This window comes from Mustela erminea, chromosome 16 (assembly GCF_009829155.1).
Source record: "Mustela erminea isolate mMusErm1 chromosome 16, mMusErm1.Pri, whole genome shotgun sequence".
NCBI classification, from domain to species: domain Eukaryota; kingdom Metazoa; phylum Chordata; class Mammalia; order Carnivora; family Mustelidae; genus Mustela; species Mustela erminea.
In genome coordinates, this window is record NC_045629.1 from 53,994,356 (window position 1) to 54,017,216 (window position 22,861).

General features: G+C 33.4%; 1 protein-coding gene across 11 annotated transcripts in view; it reads left to right on the forward strand.

Moving 5' to 3' along the window:
• Window positions 1–22,861, forward strand: part of OXR1 (oxidation resistance 1) — a 439,603-nt gene that overhangs the window by 372,014 nt on the left and 44,728 nt on the right. For 10 of the 11 annotated variants that reach the window (XM_032316807.1, XM_032316802.1, XM_032316806.1 and 7 more), the window contains 4 exons: window positions 8,316–8,398; window positions 12,791–12,898; window positions 13,847–13,960; window positions 20,350–20,502. In XM_032316807.1, the coding sequence (XP_032172698.1) occupies window positions 8,316–8,398; window positions 12,791–12,898; window positions 13,847–13,960; window positions 20,350–20,502 (458 nt within the window). The remainder of the gene's footprint in view (window positions 1–8,315; window positions 8,399–12,790; window positions 12,899–13,846; window positions 13,961–20,349; window positions 20,503–22,861) is intronic. The other variant, XM_032316810.1, reaches the window with a different exon arrangement.

Below are 22,861 nucleotides of genomic sequence, written 5' to 3' on the forward strand. Positions count from 1 at the left end.
TGATAAAGACCTTAGGAAAAGTGAGGTGACAATGAAAAGTTCCTGAAAAGAAGACACATATATGTGCTTGAAAGAGAAATGTTGAAGATAGAATCTTATATGCTTCCAGTCTTTTGAAGACATTTTTTTTTGTAAAATTCATGTATACTAACTATGAAGAAGTCCTATATTGCAAAGATTAAAGTTTAAAAGCCACCTCCAATCTAGACATCCAGAGACATAATTAATATTAGGATAAGCATTTTTGTCCAGGTCTATGTATATATACAGATAGAATGATGTATGGAAGGCTTGAAGGAAGGGGTAACTGAAAGATGTATTTTTTGCCCTAAGAAAGTATTTTCTAAATGGTGTGTCTAAAGTTAAGTAGATTTTGAGGAAATTCTAAGACCTTGGTATTATTAATTCCTTTTCAGATGGCATTAGCGTCTCCCATATTTTTTCTCACCATCTCCTGATACTGACTCATTATTTTTATATTTTTTCATATTTTTAACATTCACAATTAGTTTTTCAGCTACATTTTTATACCATTGTTCAGTACTTTCCATTAGTCCTTTTATCAAGCCCTCCTCACTCTTGGAATTTTTATTTTGATATAGTTAACACAACTTCAGTCTTCTGGAATTGAATAATATTTCCATAAAGAAGTGTTAAACAAGCTAGACTGCTTTTTTCTCCCTGGTAGGTGATTTGCTTTTTATGCATGAATTCTTCTTTTATTTTCCACACACTATTATTTAATCAGGAGTAGAAAGGGAATAATCAGATTTATGTGGACTTGTGTGTATGTGTAATACTCTTAGGAAGTACATCTTTCCTCTAGGATCCATGTTGATGGAGCAGCCTCTGTATGAAACAGCCCTGGTCTTGAGATAGAGGAAAAAGAGAGTTAAGAATTATAATGTGGGTCTTAACAGTTTACCTGGAATACTCATCACTTCTGTTCATGTTTCATTGAGCAAAGCATGTCACATGGCCATGTCAGACATCAGTGCAACGCAGTGTATTTTATATTCCTCCCCAGGAAGGAATATAGCATACTTAGTAACAATGTAGTCTATCACAATGACTATTTTAGAAAACAATTAGATTAGTTTGACAGAGATTTGAAAATTGCTGTCACCAGTAGGGAAGCCCATTCTTCTGTCAGTTATTCAGTCTGCAAGTTCGATCCTTTCAAAAGCTCTATAAACAGTGCTTCTCAGATTTATTGCACATGCATATTAGTTGTAATCAGTAGTTCTGAAGTGAAGCCTGAGATTCTGCATTTACTAGAAGCTGCATTCACTGGAAGCACCCAGGTGATACTAATGCTGTTGGTCCCTAACAAACAACTTTAAGTAGCAAGGGTCTCTCTATATAGCACTTTATGTAATGGAGCTTTTTACTTAGGAGAGGACCACTGAAAAAACCTTTGGGTAGAGAAAGGGGCACTATAGGGGAACAACTAATGGGTAGGACACCAAGAACAGTATGAGATATTACCAAATAAAGGGGCAGATGAGCACTGAGAAGGAATTAGTTGACTGATTCACAAAGATCAGATAAAATAAAATTGAACAGGCCCATCATATTTGCCACTTAGTTTGCTCTCTTTTACCAAGGCAGGTTTAGTGAACCTAGGAGGAGAAAAGCCATTATAGTGCATTGTGGAATCAGTAGGTGGTGATGGAGTAAAGACAGTGAAAAGTAGACTCATTTCCAAGCATTCAACTATGAAAAGAAGCAGAAAGATAGTGTGATATCTAGAAGAGCATGTGTATAAAGTTGAAGAGAACTCAAGGGATTTTTAAAATTTATTTTTGATTGTGGATAAAGAGTCATCAGAAGTGAAAGTTTGAGAATACAGGCATTTTTTTTTTTCCCTCTCCTACCTCACTATAGAGGGAATCAGGCAATTATAAAAGCTGTAATCAGAATATCTCTTGTAGTTTAGAAGATGCTTTTGAAGTTTTACTCTTTATTACTGTGTGTGAAAATATTGACTCTCACCTCAATATTTTTTAAATTATCACATTTTTTATCAGTAGCTACTACCCAAATGAGAATATTCAGTTATAGTAGTATCTAGTATTTTAAAACTGGATCTCATACTATTTTCATTGTTGGTTTATAGGCTTGTTTTCTTCCTCCAGTTTGCCTTTTCCATTCTACTACCAAAATGACTTTAATTTAAAGTTCCGATACTACTTGTTCAGATCGCTGCTTAAAAATCTTTTGGGACTTCTGAGCCCGGTAGTAGCAAGCTGGGTAATTCAGACTCTCCTGCCGAGAACAATCTGAAGAGCTGGGCCAAAGCAAAATAAATTTTACTGAAGGTGTCAGAAAGGAAACTGATATAACTAGACTAGGATCTAAGTGAGGACAGAGGCCAAGGAAGAGCAGTTCTAATTTGGGAATTGCTTTTTCCCTGGGTAATGTGTTGATTCCAGAAATAGCAACCGAGAGATTAAAAGGTGCTTTTAACAACATACAGATATAAAGGATAAGAGATAGAATATAAGACCCACTACAAGCGAGGTGGTGAACTCTCACTTAGGACCCTAAAACATTGTATCTGAGGGTATAGAGAAACAAGTAGGTAGATTCTCTTAAGATTTTGGCTTAGTTTCAGATTATCATTCCTGTATCTTCATTAACAAGATCTGGTATTGCTAGTGTCCTTAGCTGTTTAACAGAAGGAAACAATATTTTCTGGAGAAATACAGCTTTTTGTGTGTCAAATTCTGTCAGTAGACAGTTTTGCAAATACAGTATACAGCACACAAAATATAATTAGGCACATAATGAGACCTCAGAAACAACAGTGTATCTGGATATTGTAGTTGTGATTTAAAATAGCCATGTTGAGAATTTTGTAGAAAGAAATGAATTATAAAAAAGAAAAATGGATATTCTGGAACTGAAAAATATAATCCAAGTTAGAACCTTTGTGGATGAATTTAACAGCAAATTAGCCAACACCATAGGAGAGAATTAGTGAATTGAAAGATAGGTCAGAAGAAAATACTCAAAATAGAGAGAGGGGTCGCCTGGGAGGCTCAGTGGGTAAAGCCTCTTCCTTGGGCTCAGGTCCTGATCTCAGTGTCCTGGGTTAGAGCCCCGTATCAGGCTCTGCTCAGCAGGGAGCCTGCTTTCCCCTCTCCTTTTGCCTGACTCTCTGCCTACTTGCCATCTCTTTCTCCATGTCAAATAAATAAATAAAATCTTTAAGAAAAAAAAAAAAAGGGAGAGGGACAAAAGAATAGAAAATATGGGAGAAGGTTATGCTCAATAAAAATGCAATGGGAAGTTCTAATGTATGTATATTTGAGTCCCTAAAGGAGAGGAAAGAGAATAGGGCAGAAGCATTATTTAATAAGAGATTGAAAACTTCTAAACTGATGAAATACTTTAATTCATAGATGTAAACATCCCTGCAAACCTCTACTGGAATCAATACTAATCCCACCAAAGCTGAAAAATCTTAAAAAGATGGTTCAGTGGGTGGCTCAGTCTGTTGGGTGGCTGCCTTTGGCTCAGGCCATGATCCCAGGGTCCTGGGATCAAGCCCCACATTGGGCTCCCTGCTCAGTGGAGAGCCTGCTTCTCTCTCTCCCTCTGCCTGCCATTCTGCCTCCTTGTGCTCTTCCTGTGTATCTATCAAATTAAAAAAAAAAAAAAAAAAAAAACTTTAAAAAGAAATCTTAAGAGCAATCAGAACAGTTAATGATATCGCAGTAGAATTGATAGTTGATTTCCCAACAGAAACAGTAGAAATTAAAAAGCAGGGGGAATAATCTGCCAATCTAGAATTCTGTCCTCTGTAAAAGTACTCAGAGTTGCAATAAAAATGGTAAATATGAGGGTAAAACTAAGTGAATGTTGACAGTCTAGAAAAGTAATGATTTCTAGTATTTTTTTAATATACATGTATATAATTAAAGTACCTAATAATAATTACATTTAAGTCTTGGCAGGGACATAAGGGATTTTAATGCCCTTACGTTGTCCAGGAAGAGGCTAGAAGTACTCTTTAATATTAGACTGATAAGTCAGTATTTCAGGCTGTAACCTCTGGGTTGATCACTAACAGAATTATTACAGAATGCATAACTTTAAATTAATGGGAGGAAAACAAAATAAGTAGTAATCCAAAAGAAGGAAAGAAAGGAGAGTAACAGAACTGGCAGACAAATAGAAAACAGAACAAATAGACAATAAGGTCCTTACTTTAGGGGTCATATCTAAAGTGTAAGGATAGGGCTTAGTAGAGAATGCAACTCTTGATCTCAGGGTTGTGAGTTCAGGTCCCATGGTGGGCCTAAAGATTACTTAAACTCTTAAAAAAAATAAAATGTAAGGATAAAGAAGGGTTGAAAATCTAAAGAAAAAGTAAACACTGATGGGAAAATAACTGGTATAATATCAGACGAGGCAAACATTAAGGCAAAAAGTATTCTGAGGAAAGGTTCAATTTACCAGGAAGACAAAACAATTCCTAATTTATTTGAACCTAGTGTCATGGCCTCACAGTACAGAAAACAAAGGAGAAAAATGTATAAGGGACCATATAGAGCCCACAATTCTAGTGGGAGATTTTAACAACCTGTATTAGTAATTTACAGAATAAGCTTGCAAAATCAATATGAATATAGAAAATTTGAGAACACAGTTGTCAAACTTGACCTTTTTGATATGGAGATAGATGAAATGTATGTATGATACACACACACTGGTATTACCCTACAGTAGAGAAGACACATTCTTACCAAGTACCTATGAAGTATTTACTAATTTACATATGATTATAAAGCAAATTTCAACAAATCTCAAAGCTTTGAACTTCTGTATTTTCTTTCACCATGGTGCAATTACTCTAAAAATCACTAACCAAAAAATAAATTTTAGAAACTGTTATTATGTTGGCAAATTAAGTAATATCATCTAAATAGCAAAAGAAGAAATATCTTGGACCAAATTATGAAAACACAGAATATAGAATTTTGTAGGATTCATCTTAGAATGGGAGTTTATTGTTCTAGATTACATGTTAAGTATCTGCATCTGACAATGATAGTGTAAAATCCAAGTCCCTTGCTCTTTTCAATATATCAAGATAATTGTATCTTGGGGAAAGTTTGTTTGTTTGTTTGTTTGTTTAAAGATCTTAAGTATTTATTTGAGAGAGAGCACAAAAGGGGAGAAGGTCAGAGAAAGAAGGAGACTCCCCGCAGAGCTGGGGGCCTGATGTGACACTCAGTCCTCGAATTCTGGAATCACAACCTCAGACGAAGGCAGTGACTTAACCAACTGAGCCACCCAGGCTCAGGGAAGTTTTTATATATTCATTTTCCTATGAGAAATTTGTGGAACACCTGTTGTATCCCACACATAATAATATAAGGTTCAGGGTACATAGAAAAGCTTCTCAACCTTAACAGTATTGACATTCTGGGACAGAGTTTTCTTTGTTGTGAGGGGAATGTGGTGTACATTGTTTAGCACACAATGTTTAACACCATGCATGGCCTGTACCCAGTAAATGCCAGTAACATTTTCCCAATTGCAGTAACCACCAATGTGCTTCAGTTTAAGTTGTCAAATGAGGATAATAATGATAGCTACTTTATAGGGTTGAAGAATCAGATAAAGTAATAAATGTAAAGTACTTAGAACAATGGCTGGCATATACTGAGCACTTGATAAATGTTTATTATTTTGATTGTTAAATCACAAATATGTATGTATTTCTAAACTGTAATAATTTTTGTGGGGAAGAAGAAAAAGGCCTCTCCTCTCCATACTCACTGTCTAGATTCTTTTATGCTGGCAACTGTCTTTTAAAAAGGTACTATGGGGACGCCTGGGTGGCTCAGTGGGTTAAAGCCTCTGCCTTCGTCTCAGGTCATGGTTCCAGGGCCCTGGATAGAGCCCCATATTGGACTCTTGCTCGGCAGGGGGCCTGCTTCCTCCTCTCTCTCTCTCTCTCTCTCTCTCCTTGCCTCTCTGCCTACTTGTGATCTGTGTCTGTCAAACAAATAAATAATATCTTTAAAAAAAAAGTACTAAAATTACCCAATAAGAGACTGGGCTTGGTGGCAACTGATCTTATTTTCAGAAAGTCTCAAATAATGTGATTTTCATACTGATAGAATGATCAGTTTGTTTCATTGTGCTCTGGTAGTTTTATTTATGAATAAATGTTTTAATATTGGCTATTAACCTTTACAGTTGTTTTTGTAATAAACAAAGTAATATATAATTGTAAATTATTAAGGTGGATACTTTGAATTTATTTTAAAGTTTAAACTATAGAAATCTGGTACATTGGTTTTCATGCTCTGAACTACATTCCATGGTGAACTCTCGAAAATGAGAGCAATTGCAAACTTCATTGTGATTTTTAATGAACTCTTGGGATATTATAAAACACAAATTGAAAAACTTCAGTTAGGCAAAGTCAATGTACACTAATGGTTATTCCTAAAATCAATTAGGGATGGATATATATTATTTGTTAAAAGTAATCTGTAATTAGAAAAAAAGTAATCTGTAATTATCTCTGCATTGCTTAAGTTTAAACAGCAAAATGAGGATAGTGTTTTTAGCTCCCTCTGCTGTTTATGAAAGAACAGAAATTACTATTTAAAACTTTCAAAATTGTTTTAGATTTAAAATAATTTAATGTTTTATCAAAATCAAATTAAAATATATGCTATTCAGTGGAGGAAAAAGATTACAATAAGCAAAAATAATACTCATTTCCATAAGTGTTCTATCATTTTGCATTCCTACCATAAATATAGAAGAATGCTGTTTTTTCTACAGCCAAACAATATATAGTCAGGCTTTTGAATTTTTACCAATCTGACAGGTGAGGAATGGTATCTCAGTGAAGTTACATTTGCATTTCTCTAGTTACCAGTTAGATTGAAAATATTTTTATATGTTTAAGGGCCATTTTTATATTCTCTTTGAATTGTCTGGTTATATATTTTGCCTATTTTTCTGAGTTTTTACATTTTTTTCCTCTCTCAGGTTTTAAGAATTCTGTGAATATTTAGGAAATAAAAGTGGGGAATGGGGCGTAATGACAGATGCCCCCAGGGACATAATGGTTGAGCCATAATTCTTTGTCTGGTTTTCTTTATGGAAAATTAATGATGGTTTATGAAAATTGTGATAGTTCTAGGTACAATTTAAGTTGTTGCTTCAGAACATTAGTTCATTCAAACTGGATGCTTGCCATGGTAAGCTGTTAGGCACTGAGGAGGCATTGTGGAACAAAGCAAGCACAGTATTTTGTAGGTTACCATTTAGCTGAAGGGATTAAAAATAGATAGAGACTAAAAACGGAGTCAGATGCTATAGAAGGAGACATACAAATGCTATGTGATCAATAACAGAGATTTGGGTTACCTTAGGTGATCAGGAAGGTTTTAGGAGAGCTTTTTTAAGTACTGTGAAACTAACTGACTTTTTTGATATTCAAACTTATTAGTTCTATTACTAATGCTTTGTTAGAACGGTTTACCAAACTTTTATTCAGTTTTGGTTTTTGTTTTTTAGAGATTGATTTTAATCATTTCATATTATTTAGACAGGAGTGATATTTATCAATTCAGTGTAATGGTTATTGCATGAAGTATAGATGAGATTTTTTAAATGCGAAATTTAAAGTGCAACAGGTACCATAATCTTGGTGATAATGACATGTTCAAGTGAAATGCCTTGATAGGCAAGTAAAAAATATTTAGTACTTTATCTGAAATGAAATGCGCTAAAGTTTATTTATATACTAAAGCATATCTTAATTTACTTTATGGTATATAAATAAGGAATTTAATAATTTTAAATAATTCCATAGAGAAGACTTCATCTTTAACTATGATTGTAGAAGTGGAGTTATTTTTTTCCCGTGAGGACTAATGTTACATTTTATAGACTTGGTTTGGTTTATAATAATAATAATAATATCTTCAAATATATAGTTAATTGTAATCAAGTTAGATAGGTTGAAAGAAATGATCCACAATTCAGTTTTTAATAACACTTAATAATCCTTTCACGATAGTTGTTCATGTTTTGAATTGACTTGCAGTTTTTATAGTTTCTCATACTGGTCAGTTCTTCAAGCAATCAAGCAAGCAAGCAAGAAGGTACATTTCCTTTTTCAGCAGTTGGTTGCATTTTAGAGCAGAGAATCCTAGGAAGCAAGCTGTAGTAGTAGTAAGTCTAGTAGATAATTGCCCAGTGAGCTCTAATTAACAGTCCTTGACATTGCTTTGGAAGGAAAACAAATACAATAGTTTTACCTCATTTTCTTTCAGACACTGGCCAAAAGAAGACCTTAGACAAGAAAGATGGGAGACGAATGTCCTTTCAGAAACCTAAAGGAACTGTTGAGTATACAGTAAGTTACTGTCTTTGCAAGAGTATTACGTAAGACATTCTTTGTTTCTACTATAATAAATAAGACAAAGATTGTTAATTGCCTTATTTCAAAAATACTTACCTTTCAGTAACTGTTTTATTAATAATATTTGTGTTCTTAATTGTACTTTAGGTTTTTTGTTAAGTGTGATACAAAGACAGTTACCCAGCAAGTTTAATTTGTTGCAGATGGTAATTTATGGGGAGTCAAAATTCCTGTGTTGTAATAACTTTTATTAGATTAGGCTTTTAGGAAAATATTTACTCTCTTATAAATGTGATCTTCATTACATTCCCAGCAGTGTTAAGTATAATGAAAATGGCAGATAGAATACTGAAAAGATAAATTGACATTTATCTTCCAGAATAACCTCTCACATCATGATTATTTGCACTGATTTATGGCTAAGTTTGTTTAGCTTTGAAATGGAACTTCTTTCTGTTTTCCAAATGACGTTCACATCTCTCTGGCAGTCAGCTTTTTACATTTCTGGTTACTATGGAAAACTGAAGTGAGAAATTCACTTTAGTCTGTGCTGTAATGCTTATCTGATTATAAATAATATTGTTTATTTACATAATGTTAATGAAGTTATAAACAGTTATTTAACTGGCTTTATTTTTATGTTGTTTTGTGTTTTCTAATGTTACAACCGTATTAAGCAAATAGCAATTTTAAACAGTCTCTGCATTTGTGTCATGAAATCTTCCAGTCTTGATTTTATTTTCCATGTATCCTTAAAATTGAAGAAATTATCAAAAATTTGGTTTACACTTTATTTCTATATATTATATAATTGATAATTTTGAGATTCTAAGTATTTTTTTAAAAGGTTGGGAATCAGATATTTAGGGTAGAATTATTTTTACCATCAAAAGAATCTTAAAGTATATTATAAGTTCAATTGAGTGTGCTTGTAACCTGCTCTGCATGATTGAGAAATTGAGAAAATAAGTTCAAACAGTAAAATAATGGGTCACGTAATTTAATGTATTCATTAGTGTTTATACAGGCACAAGATTATAGGCATGAGGCATATGATGTTATCTACACGTGTAATAATGCAATTGTGAAGCATTGTAAAAGTGTAGTTCATTTTGAATTTAGGAGTTTACCATTCTTTTCTTAAAATTCAGTAAAACTTGTGTTCTCTGTAACAGAATTAAATTTAAATTGAGAACCACTATTTTATGGGGGGAGTAGTTGAAACTTGAAATTACATTTTTCCTTAACGTTACAAATGACTTTTCAGGAGTAATCAAGTATTACCCAGAAAAGTTATAAAACATCCTCTTGCAGGTCTTTGTTTAGACTTTTACTCCCTATTTTTTAGTCTATTCCTTATGCCAAATCCTAGAAGAAAGTAAGAAGTGTATTTTTATTTCTAAAGTCTATAAAATTTTAGTTTTATATTCTATTCTTATGACAGTTTTATAAAACTTTCATATAACATCTTTATATAAAATACTTATATAGCATGATTTTTATATTTAGGAAAAAATCTATTTCCTCAGTATTTCTCTTAAATTAAAACTTTTGATATCATAATGTGCTCTCAGAATTTGTTCTGAAATATTTGCAATCTAGCTTAAATATATTTTATACCACCTAAATATAGTATAAATCAATCACTGTATTTACATAGTTTTAAAATTAAAATAATTTATATATACATATATATGTATGTATATAAGCACACATACATTATGTTTTTAATTGGGAAATCACTTTCAGTGGGAATCAAAAATAGATCTTGAAAATGCTATACATTGTCATTTTCTTCCTAATTAATTTAATATTTATATACCTTTCTAATGAAAGAGCCTTTTCCAAGGGACTAATGATTTTCTATTTATCAAACCCAGAAGCCTTTCCTTTGTTGCTTTTTGCTCAGTGTTCCTTCCTTCTGGTTTCTGGTTTTTCCTCTTAACGGTTGTTTTCAGTGAGGATCTGGGAATGGATAATCAAGCGATGTCTGAAAGTCTTCAGTGCACCCTCATTCCTGTTAGTTGACCTGTCTATATAGATTATCAGGTTGACAGTTTACTGATAGCTGTTTTAATCCATTGTCTTATGTCCCTCTGTTGCCTTTTTAATTTTAATCATTTCTAGGCAGTCTTGTCTTTTTAAGTTTGTTTTTGGAGTTTGCCCTTTTTTCTTTATATAGTTCTGCAGTGCCACTGTAATAAGTCCTGATTCAGACAAATTTTTACTTACTGCGTTTCTTCAGCCTCAGGAGTATGTCATTCATAGTTCTGGAACATTATCACCCATCATTTCTTAGAGTATGTCTCCTGTTTTTCCTCTATTTGTTCTTGAAACTAATTGGACTATGTTTCATTGCCCTGGTATTCTTGCTGTCAGTTTTACTGTATCTTCCGTCTCTTTTACTGGCTGTTCTACTCTTCTTGATTCCAAATATAAGTGGTCCCTTGTTTCTTTTCACTTTTCCATTTACAATCTCTTACAGTTCTTAAGAACTTTACTATATAAACTATGTGAAGTGAACCTCCAGTTTTTTTCTATTCTTACCTTCCTAGATGCTTGTATTTCCTACTTTCATTTGATAGTTACCAAATTGTAGCAAACCTCTTCCCAATTTCTCCATCCTTGTCCAATGCTTGATTTTCTTATTTTTGTTTCCCTTCATTCTGTTATTCATCCAGATTGGAACTTTGGGATTCAGCATCTGTTGCTTATTACCATTTGCTCCCTTGACCTGCTGCTGCTACTACTACCATCATCACAACCTCATTCATTCCAAGAATGCTTTCTTGAGACTTGGAAATCTTATACACCTTAATCTCTCTCTATATTTCTGTTACTTTTAACCTCATTTACTGCAGTAGTGTTAAGTTGGTTTTTCTGCATCTGTTCTCTTTTCCCCTTAATCCTAGACCTGTTGTCATTCAAGCTATATATCTTCTTTGCTTTATAACTATTGGTGTCTTTTATTACTTTCCTCACTCCATTTAATAAGATCATTGTGAGGATAAAATGCGAGATAGTATGAAAGTATTTTGTAAACTTAGAGATGTTACTGCAAAGTAAAATTTGTTTATAGAGAGCTTCTACATATATTATCTCTGTAGGGTAAGTGATAGAGCCTCTCATTACATAGATGAGAAAATTTGCATAAAAGGAAGGAAACAAAACTGTTCAATTATCATCCCATGTATTTGTCACACATTTAGTTTTATATAACCCTTAAAGGAAAACTACATATTTATTTTTTTTACATTACATACATACCTATTTTTCTTGACTTTGAAAGTCTTCTCCAGCCTAATTCTAAATGCCTTTCTAATCTCATCCTTTTTCAGAATTAACACTAGTTACTCACGTTCCTAAAGTCCTCATTAGTGTACTCTGGGTGAATTGGGAGGAAGAAATAGTATCCTCCCAAAGTGTGTTGTACTTTTTCTGTCTCCTAACACGTCAGTCCTGTGCTCTTCATTTTGAATGTTCTTTCCTTTCTCTCTTCTTCTCAAATTCTATTTCTTCTTCAAAATCCAGCTTTTAAATACTTTTAATACAATCTTTTCTGGACAATTTGGAGCAAATATGGTACACTATCCATACTCAGAACTTCTGTTATATTTGTCGTTTCATTTAAATTGCTCTTCATCTCATATAACCTTTTTGGTCTTTCTTATTTTCCAACTAGGTTTTAAATCCCTTGTGCACTAAAACCACGTAGATGCACTTGATTTTATCCTACAGAGCTGTCATAATGCCTTATGTATAGAGGACTCCAAAGGGCTATATTGACTGATCCAGTGACTTTTTCTTTCAGGGAAATTGGCAAAATCCCATGACTTAAGATTTCTATAAATATGATCATTAAAGGATATTAATGATTTGGAAGCAGATTACTTTGGTTCAAATATGTTTTCTCATTTATATAATTGAACGAAAGGATGTGTTTATAAAGATCATTAGAAATAGCATCTTCAGTTTGATACCAGCATACTTCGCTAAAATAGAATTTGTATGTTTCTAGGTTCCGTATGTTTTAGAAACAGTTCAAAGGAATAATATATTTTAGAGCCTTTGTAAGATAAAAATCATTTGTGTTTTGTAAGTTATATTTTGTATTTGGAAATTACTTTGAAGTAGAGGCCCACATATAATTGTGATATATTATGATAAAGTGTATACACTGTGTAATAATAGGTTGAGGCCATTTGCTAACAAAGCATAAAATATCTTAAGTTAATTAAAGATGGAAAGATGGAAAATATCTAAAGATGGAAAGTACCACTTGTTAATGAAATGTGAGATTGGTCCATAGACATCTTAATAATATTAAACCTCATGATTAAGTTTTTCTGTTTTAACAGATTCAAATTTATTTTTTCTTTCAAACAGGTTGAATCAAGGGATTCTTTGAATAGTATAGCCCTGAAATTTGATACAACGCCCAACGAACTTGTTCAGTTAAATAAGTTATTCTCCCGAGCAGTTGTTACTGGACAGGTATCTTATTTTAATTCATTGGTATTTAGAAGCATTCAGTAGCAACACAGAAAGTATCCACTGCAATATAGTTAATAATATAGAAAATATATAAATATATAAAATTAGGAATAATTTTATGCATGCTTTGAACAAATTACATTGTCTCTAGAAGAGAAAGTGGTCACATATCTATATTAATTTTTCTTAGTAATTGAAAATTACTAAGATTGATAATATTTGTGAATTATCTTTTCAAATGTAATTTTAAAGAGCTTATTACGACATTCAAAGCAATACATGTACATGATAACAAATTTTAAATTATCCCATCTCAGACTTCCAGTTTCCTTTTCCAGAAACAACCACATTTGCAGTTTGTATCCTCTTTCAGAAATATTTTAGCCTTTCCCTTTTTTTAAAATCTAACTTTGATTATTAGAAAATGTTTTATTTAAGTATGACTTGACCTCAAACTTTTTCATGTGTAGGTATTATTGACTGTATAGATATATTAACAAAGCACAGTAAGCTTTTTAGACTATTTCAGTTCCTTTGTTATTTTAGATATTGCTGTTGGGAACAGTCTTCTACATCTTTTTCTCTTTTTTATATGCAGACATTTCTATAAAATCCTAGAAGTAAAATTGCTGAGTTAAAAATGATATGTGCATCTTAAATTTTACCAGCTATTACCAGATTGTCATCTAAGATGAACACCCAGAATACATGAGAATTATTGTTTCCCCACCCTATCTTTGACAGTATTTATTATCAAGCTTGTCTGAATTGAATTTAAATCTTTTTTATTGCTAGACTTTTAGGGTAAGAAATATTCTTTTAATTTGAAGATTTTTATTTTTTCTGTTTATTGGTGAAGATCGTTGTTAATGGTACTTGGTTTTAGAACACCATTCAGTTACTGATATTTCAGTTTGACTGAATTTTTATGTGAATACTTTCTTGAAGGTTCTATATGTTCCTGATCCTGAATATGTCTCCAGTGTTGAGAGCTCTCCATCGCTAAGCCCTATAAGTCCTCTGTCGCCAACATCTTCTGAGGCTGAATTTGATAAGGCCACTGTAAGTGTCCCTGTTTTTCAAAGATAGCTATGAAGAAATCTCACTATATATGTACATATCATCATGATTTTTTATCCTGCTTTGACTATGGTTAAGACAAAATTTCCCCTTTTTATTTTGCTACATAAATTTATAAATTTCTATTTTTAAAGGGAACATTCTTATTAAACCAGACAGCTTAAATTAATTTAATAATAAAATGAATTATATTAATTTAATTAATTTTTTTATTGGTCGTGGTCCACATATTCATCAACACTGTCTTACAAATACCATATAATAATTTAAGTAAAGAAGGAGTTTTACCTAATAAGCATGACGGTAACATGATAGGAAGTTTATGTCCTGTTGGATTTTTCTTTCAGTTTTCTCTATTTCTACAGCAGTTAGAACTTTTGAATTTATTTTCTTTTTTTTTTCTTTAAAGATTTTACTTAATTGAAAAAGAGAGTGCACAAGCAGGGGAAAGGGGCAGAGGGATAAGCTGACTGTAGGGAGAAGCTGAGCAGAGTCTGATGCAATGCAGTACTCTATCCCAGGACCCTGGGATCTTGACCTGAGCTGAAGGCAGTCACTTAACCAATTGAGTCACCGGATGCCCCTGATACACTGCCTTTTAAAAAAAAAAATCCCATCATCTTAATCATTCTAAGTATTTTGAGTAATTAATAGTGGTTTAATTGACCTAGCATTTTTAAGGAATGTTTTATATAAGTTATGTTTTATAAATGAATTTTAAAGACCCAAACTGTATTTAATAATTTTAATTAAAATCTTTCTGAAAGAAATTGTATTTTTTACCTTTTTATGTAAATTAATACTAATCATAATTTTTCCTTTTTTATGACCCAATGATTATGTTTACATGTAAAAGTCTATTCCTCTATTAAATGACTAGATTCCTGTGGGAGAGTCTTCTGTGTTGTCTTGCCTACTTTAGGAGGCATCTTCTTTTCTCTGCCCCAATTTGCACTCAAAAGTTTAAGATACCGAATGACCTATGGGTAACAAAACACAAGTCATTAATATTTGCCTACAAATTATTAGACATTATTAATTTCTAAGCTATACTGTTAAACTAGTTCCACTTCTTTCATGGAGTAAAGTACATGAAATACTGTTAACTCTTTTTCTCCTTGTCCAGGGGCTTTTAGTATGTGTTTCGGTGTGTTTGTGTGTGAGAGAATGAGAGAAGTATGGTCATTTTCCAAATATTTATTTGTTGGATATGTTATTTGTATAAATACATCAGCACTGTACTTTAGAATGCAGTCTCATAAAAGGAATATATTACATTTTTCACCATTGATGAGAGCAGAAGTCAGGTTCTAATGAATAGGTAGTGCTGGACCAGATGATGTAAGAATACTTTTTTGAACGTGGCCATGCCATTCTCCCATGACACAAATTGCTGTACTCATAAGCAGTTTAACAACAAAGGAGAGCAGTGTAGCCTTAGGTTAATTTACCCTGTTTTCAAACCCTAAACCAGAATTGTGAAAACTTGACTTTAGCATCCTGCCTGACTAAAACACTTAGGGTCCTTTTCTGTCCCTCATCTTTAACCCAAATGTTACTACCAACTAGCTTTCTTGAAAGGTGTAAGATCACAAAGAAGAGAATGCTAAAAGGGAGCAACAAAGCCTCCTTTGTGAAAATGGTCTCTTCCTCGCTTTTGCCATGTTACTGGGAGAGAGGGAAAGAATGACCTTTTAATGAATGACCTTTTAATCTGTAGTAACTCAGCTGCTGTCAGAGATGCCCAGAAAGTATCCTCTAATATGACTGCTCATATGAATAAATTTTTTCTCCCTAGGATGGATCCAGGAAGGACTTGAGAAACACTGACTCCTAGAAGTTTTCCCTTTCCCTGGGTGATAGTCATCACATACTATCTCATTGTAGGCAATAGTTAAAAATAATTATTTTGAACAGTAATTTTATTAACTTTAGTTACATTTTGTTTTTTTTTACCTAGGAATATATTCATTACTAGATTCACAAAATAAAATACTCCTATATAACTTTCTATATATCTCTACTGTTTATATCTCCATATATAATTATTGGATTTAGGTCTCCCATTCTAAGTCCCTTAGAAGCAAGGATCTTATGTTTTATTAAATACAATTCATGTTCGTATTACAGTAATTAAAATGTTTATTAGTACTGTTACATGCTTTTCCAGAAATTGTCAGAGTTTATAATTCTAATAAACACCCATAGGTTTCTTCGATGTTCCGCTCTGTAGTAGCTTGCCATGGAGGCTAAAGTACTATGTTCCTGGCTTTGTTAGCATAAAGGATCCCAGTGGGGTTTTTTTGGATAATTTATTTCAAGAAAGAAATATTATTTTTGAGAATTTCCAGGGTCAAGTAGTTTTTACCCATTTTTTTCTTCACATATTGATGAAAAAACATAGAAGAAGGTAGAACCAGTGTAAGAGCAAATAAGAAATGGCTAAAACTTACCATGTGTCAGGTACAATTCTAAGTACTTTGAAAGTATTGTCATTTATTCCTGTCCTCAAACTTAGGAGATACAGCACTTGGCCTGGCTGTTTTTGTTTTCTCCTCTAGACCCATTCTACGCCCTCCTTTGGGCTTTAGACTACATCAGTGGACTACCGTGACCTTTTGCTTCTCTTAGTTTTGGTCTTTCAAGACCGCTGACAGAAGATGAGAGAAAGGAGCAAGAGGGGGGCGTATTTATTCTCTTTGTTCCCTCCCTGCAAGGTCATTTCAGAGCGTGGCTACATGCTTTGACCTCTCATTTCATCAGACACAGAGCCCTCTGTCTCTGTGGTATCTGTTTCTTCCTTTTAGGCCTGTGGGTAATAAGGACACCTCTGTTGTTTGCCCTGGATTTTTGTATACAGTGCATAATATCTTTGTAAACTGCTCCATTTTTAAACTATTTAAATTAATTCAAGTTGATGTGCTATCTGTTTCTTCCAGTACCTGACCAGTCACAGTGTTTATTTTACATATAAGGAAACTAAGTTCCTTCAGTTAGCTAGTAGCTGAGTTAGGATTCCAACCCAGGTAGTCTGGTTCAGAGCCCGTGTTCTTTATTGACCACTTCATAGCTGGAAAAATCATAATGTATAATATTTAATCATCTTGTACAAAAAAAGATAACCATAAGTCAGCCTTTTTGCTTCACTTGTTCTAGTGATGCTTTGTTTTTGCACATTTGGACATTTGGGACAGTGACTGAGGCTCATTAGATAAATATTTATACTTAAGTATTTTTAAGGACCTTTCTGGCCCTAGTGGCTAAAACAGAATTGTGCAGAGAAATCTCAGAAAGCACGCAGGAGCTTCAAAATCACTGCATTAAGAATCAGAATCTAAAAAAATTAAAAATTAAAAAATTAAAAAAGCATCAGAATCTATAAATACCAACAAAGCCAGGTATATAAACATACTGATATTTTGGGTGGTAATGTTCATTTATGTAAGTTATGATGAGATCTAATTACAATTCCTCTAAGCGTTGCTTTTTTTTTTTTTTTAAGAAATGTACTCTTATGTGCTTATGTGCTATACTTTGAGCATTTACTAAGCTAATCTCATGTATTTTTTTTTTTTTTTAAAGATTTTATTTATTTATTTGTCAGAGAGAGAGAGAGAGAGCAAGAGCGAGCACAGGCAGAGTGGCAGGCAGAGTCAGAGGGAGAAGCAGGCTCCCTGCGGAGCAAGGAGCCCGATGTGGGACTCGATCCCAGGACGCTGGGATCATGACCTGAGCCGAAGGCAGCTGCTTAACCAACTGAGCCACCCAGGCGTCCCTCATGTATTCTTTTTAATAGGATTACACTGCCAAATCAGGATTGCTATAGATACTGAGTTGTAGAATTTGAGACTTTGAGGGAACCTAAGTGATCATGTTGTTCAACAGGTATTATCTTCATATAAGGAAAGCATTTGACAGTGTTTCTTGATACGGTTTTTGCAAATGATTAGGTTACATTGTAGGTAATGTTGTCAACTGGCAATAACTGAAGAGTCAAACAGAATTTGTTGATAGCTTTATACCAGCTTGCAGAGGGCCTTCCATTGGCTCTGGAATTGGATTTGAGTCCCCTTGCACATTTATCAATTGTTTAGAAAAATATTTGAAAGGTAAGGTATAAGTATTGAAGTGAAGCTCACTAGTTCAAATGTTGATAACATGGCTTTTACATATCAGCTTCGTCTTACTCATTGGGCAAGTTACTGAACATGGCTAACCATAGTGCCCTTTAAACTTAAGGTAATAATATATATACCTAATATGAATGATTTGAAAGTAAAATGAAATGGTTCATGTAACACTTAAATATAACAAATAGTCATAAGTATCCATTAATGTTGTTGTTACTAATACCTGTGCTGAATGAATTTATGAATCATATAAAACTCAGGTGTGATAATTAGCAGAGACAAGAGGATAAGTGTAAAGTTATTAGTTTGTATTATAAAATGAAAAGATTGAGAACTTTGTTAATAGATACTAATGATTGAACAGTGTCATGCATCTTTTACAATCTAATTCCATTTAGGTTTTTAAAAATGCATTCATAGTATATTAAATATAATTGTTTTACCATATTCTGTACTGCTCTTACTTCAAAAAATATCTGTTGGATATCTATTAGGAGAAAGGGAATAAAATTTAGAAAGGAAGTCTAAAATTTTGTCCTCATACAGACTTAAGGAGTTAGATCCATTTATTGAAATAGAAAAAGTTATGTTAAAATTTGAGAGGGCATTTCAAGTATCTCAAAATCTTTGAGATTGAAGAGGAGGCATTCTTGTTTATTATTTCAAAGGCCAATTCAGCACTATCCAAAGTGCCAGTTTTCAGCTCAAAGCTCTGAAGAACCTTGGTACTATGAACACTATTCTATAATGTTCTATTCTATATCTACTCAGGAAGTATAATCTAGAGGTATTTAAGACAAAGAATAAAGGACGTTTGTTTAGCCTTCCTACGTTGTATAGAATGTTGAACTTTGGGGGAAATCCCATGAGTTCTAGGGGGTCTGTGAACTTGGATATAAACAACTTTAAGTGAGTTATAATGAAATATAATATTTTTCTAAAATTAAGAATATAAACAAACTATAGAGTAGCCCCATGCATACCTGTGACTTTGTCCCCAGTAGAACTCACAAATATCTTCAAATCATTTTTGAGTTCTAGATATTAAAAATACTGTTTATAGCCATATAGTTCAAATTATGATTATCAGTCAACACTAGATTTTATTAATGTTTAATAAAGAAGGATATATGTATCAACTATATGTATAACTATTACAAATATGAATAAAATTATAACTAAATTTTAAATGTTTTGATAATTGTGTTTCATTATAATTGTTTTTCTTCGTAATCCTGTATTTTAAATATTCAGAATACGTTCTGAGAAGGAAGTCCTTAGTCTTCACTGTGAGAATGGGCCATGGCATTAAAAGAAGTCAAGATTCTGTGATCTAACCAATTACTACTTTATACAGTGGTATTGATAAACTTTGTAGCGTAATATTTTAAACGGCTCTTCCAGTGAATGGAATACCTAAGTATCACAGACAAGCACTCTGTCTTTTCTCTGTTCCTAACACCTGAGGGATTTAGTAAACTGTCTTCTCAGGAGCAATTGAGAGAGAGTGTGTGTGTGTTTGTGTGTGTGTGTGTGTGTGTGTGTGTAGTGTGCGGGTACAAGAGATGTAGTTTTCACATTTTCCAGATTATCCATAAATATATATCCCATTAAGAAATCATTGAAAATAGAAGTTTAAGCTCTGTTAGAAATCTTTATTGAATGTGAACACAGTGCCTTTCTTAACTATTTCTTTTTATTTAAGAATAACTTGGGGCGCCTAGGTGGCTCAGTGGATTAAAGCCTCTGCCTTCGGCTCGGGTTATGATCTCAGCATCTTTGGATCGAGCCCCTACCTCCCCACCTGCCTCTCTGCCTACTTGTGATCTCTGTCAAATGAATAAATAAAATCTTTAAAAAAAATTTTTTTTAATTAAAAAAAAAAAAGCATATTTTGAGAGGTGCCTGGGTGGCTCAGTCGGTTAATGGTCTACCTTCGGCTCACGTTGTGATCCTGGAGTCCTGGGATCAAGCCTCGTGTTAGGCTCCCTGCTCAGTGGGGAGTTTGCTTCTCCCTCTTCCTCCTCTTTTCCTCCCACCTCATGCTTGCTTGCTTTCTCTTTCTCTCAAATAAATAAAAATCTTAAAAAAAAAAAAAAAAAAAAAAAAAGGAGTATTTTGAGCTGACGTCCAAGAATGTGATGAGAATTTGGGGAAAACTTCATTTGGCCTTAATAATGTGCTAATTTAATTTTTATTTAGTTCTCTGATGTGCTTTTATTATTATTATTTTTTTTAAAGAATCCTGACGTAGTCCACCCAAAAGAAGCAACTCCCTTACCTACTTTTACTGGTATTCGACCTGCACGAGTTGTATCTTCAACTTCTGAGGAAGAAGAAGCATTTACTGAGAAATTTCTTAAAATTAATTGCAAATATATTACCAGCGGCAAGGTAATGAATAGTACTCTAGAAAAAAAATTTTAATCATGCTTTACTGAAATATTACAATATGGCATTTGTATTTTAAGTTGTCAATATCAGCAACTGCTTGAATATTTGAAGATATTGGTGGAAATACTAGTTCGGGTTTATATGGACCTTGCTTATAACTGACTTAGAATGTGGTGGTCTTTTGCAGTTGTTAAAGGTAATTGGATATAAATTTACTGTAATAGAGTATAGCCGATTTGCTCTCGGTAGAGTATTTCAAAAAACTGAAGTAAAATAACCACTGCTGGGCACTATTCGGAATGGTAACTCTTACAAACTTAGTATAACACAGAAAGGAAAATAACTATTTATTATTTACTATATACCAGAGGCTGTATGAGGTATTTTAAGTATTTCATCAACTCAGAATAGCCTATGAAGTCGGTGGTTCTATTCCATCTTCACAGGAGAAAAATTTTTTTTTCAGAAAAGGTTAATAATAAGTTCCAAGTTTTCTCTAGCAGGGCAAGAATTCAATCCCATTGTGAATATATGTTTTATCTTTCCACACCTGCTGCTTTTCTAAACAAAGAACTTTCAGTGTGCAGAAAGATTATAGTAAAGTAACACAGAATTGGAGAATAAACTCCAGATATTGTTTAGAAAGTAACTATAGTATGTTACCAACTTAAGTCATGGTTTTCTTTTTCTCTCGGAACTTTAAAGATGTTTCTTTCAGAACTCCAGTGTTTTCTGACTTGCACGGTTTCTGAAGAGAAGCCTTCTACAGTTTTTATATTTGATGTTTTGCATGACATTTGTGGTTTTCTTTGGTTGCATTTAAAATAGTCTCTCTTTTTTCTCCTTTCAGATTTTTATTTAAATTGTAGTTAGTCACAAGACAGTGCAGTATCGGTTTCAGGAGTAGAATTCAGTGATTCATCACTTATATACAACACCCAGTGCTCAAAATGACAAGTGCCCTTTTTAGTAGCCATCGCTCATCTAGCTGTCCCCTCCACCACCTCTTTCCATCAGTCTTCAGTTTGTTCTCTATCTTTAAGAGTCTTTTATGGGTTGTGTTTTTTTGTTTTTGTTTTTTGTTTTTTGTTTTTTTTAACTCCCCTCCCATATGTTCATCTGTTTTGTTTCTTAAATTCCACATGAATGAAATCATACCATACTTGACCTTCTCTGACTGATTTATTTAGCTTAGCATAATATACTCTGGCTCCATCCACATCATTGCAAATGGCAAGATTTCTTTCTTTTTGATGGCTAAGTAATATTCCATAGTGTATACCTCATCTTTATCCATGAGTTGATGGACATTTGGGCTCTTTCCATAGTTAGGCTATTGTAGGTGATGCTGCTATAAACATTAGGGTGTATGTCCTCTTCGAATCTGTAGTCTTGTATCCTTTGGGTAAATAGTGCAATTGCTGGATGGTAGGGTAGTTCTTATTTTTAACTTTTTGAGGAACCTCCATATTGTCTTCCAGAGTGGCTGCACCAGCTTCCATTCCCACCAGCAGTGCAAGAGGGTTCCTCTTTCTACCTATCCTTGCCAACACCTGTCGTTTCTTGTGTTGTTAATTTTAGCCATTCTGACAGGTGTGAGGTGGTATCGCACTGCAGTTTTGATTTGTATTTCCATGATGATGAGAGATGTTGAGCATGTTTTCATGAGTCTTTTGGCCATTTTTATGTCTTCTTTGGAGAAGTGTCTGTTCATGTCTTCTCATTTCTTGATTGGATTATTTGTTCCTTGGGTGTTGAGTTTGATAATTTCTTATAGATTTTGGATACTGACTCTTTGTCATCAGATACATCATTTGCAAATATCTTCTCCCATTCTGTAGGGTTTCCTTTTAGTTTCGTTGACTGTTTCGTTTGCTTTGTGGAAGTCCCAATAGTTCATTTTTGCTCTTGTTTCCCTTGTCTCCAGCAACATGCCTAGTAAGAAGTTGCTACAGTCAAGCTGCCTCTGTTCTCCTCTAGGATTTTTGATGGTTTCCTAGTATACATTTAGGTCTTTAATCCATTTTGAATTTATTTTTGTATATGGTGTAAAATAGTGGTCCAGTTTCATTCTTTTGCATGTTGCTGTCCAGGTTTCCCAACACCAGTGTTGAAGAGATTGTCTTTTTTCTATTGTGTACTCTTTCCTGTTTTGTCAAAGATTAGGTGATCATAGAGTTGTGAGTCCATTTCTGGGTTTTCTGTTCTGTTTTATTGATCTGTGTGTCTGTTTTTGTGCCAGTACCATACTGTCTTGATGACTCCAACTTGGTAGTTACAGCTTGACTATAGCTTGAAGTCCAGAATCATGATGTCTCCAGCTTTGCTTTTCTTTTTCAGGATTGCTTTGGCTATTGGG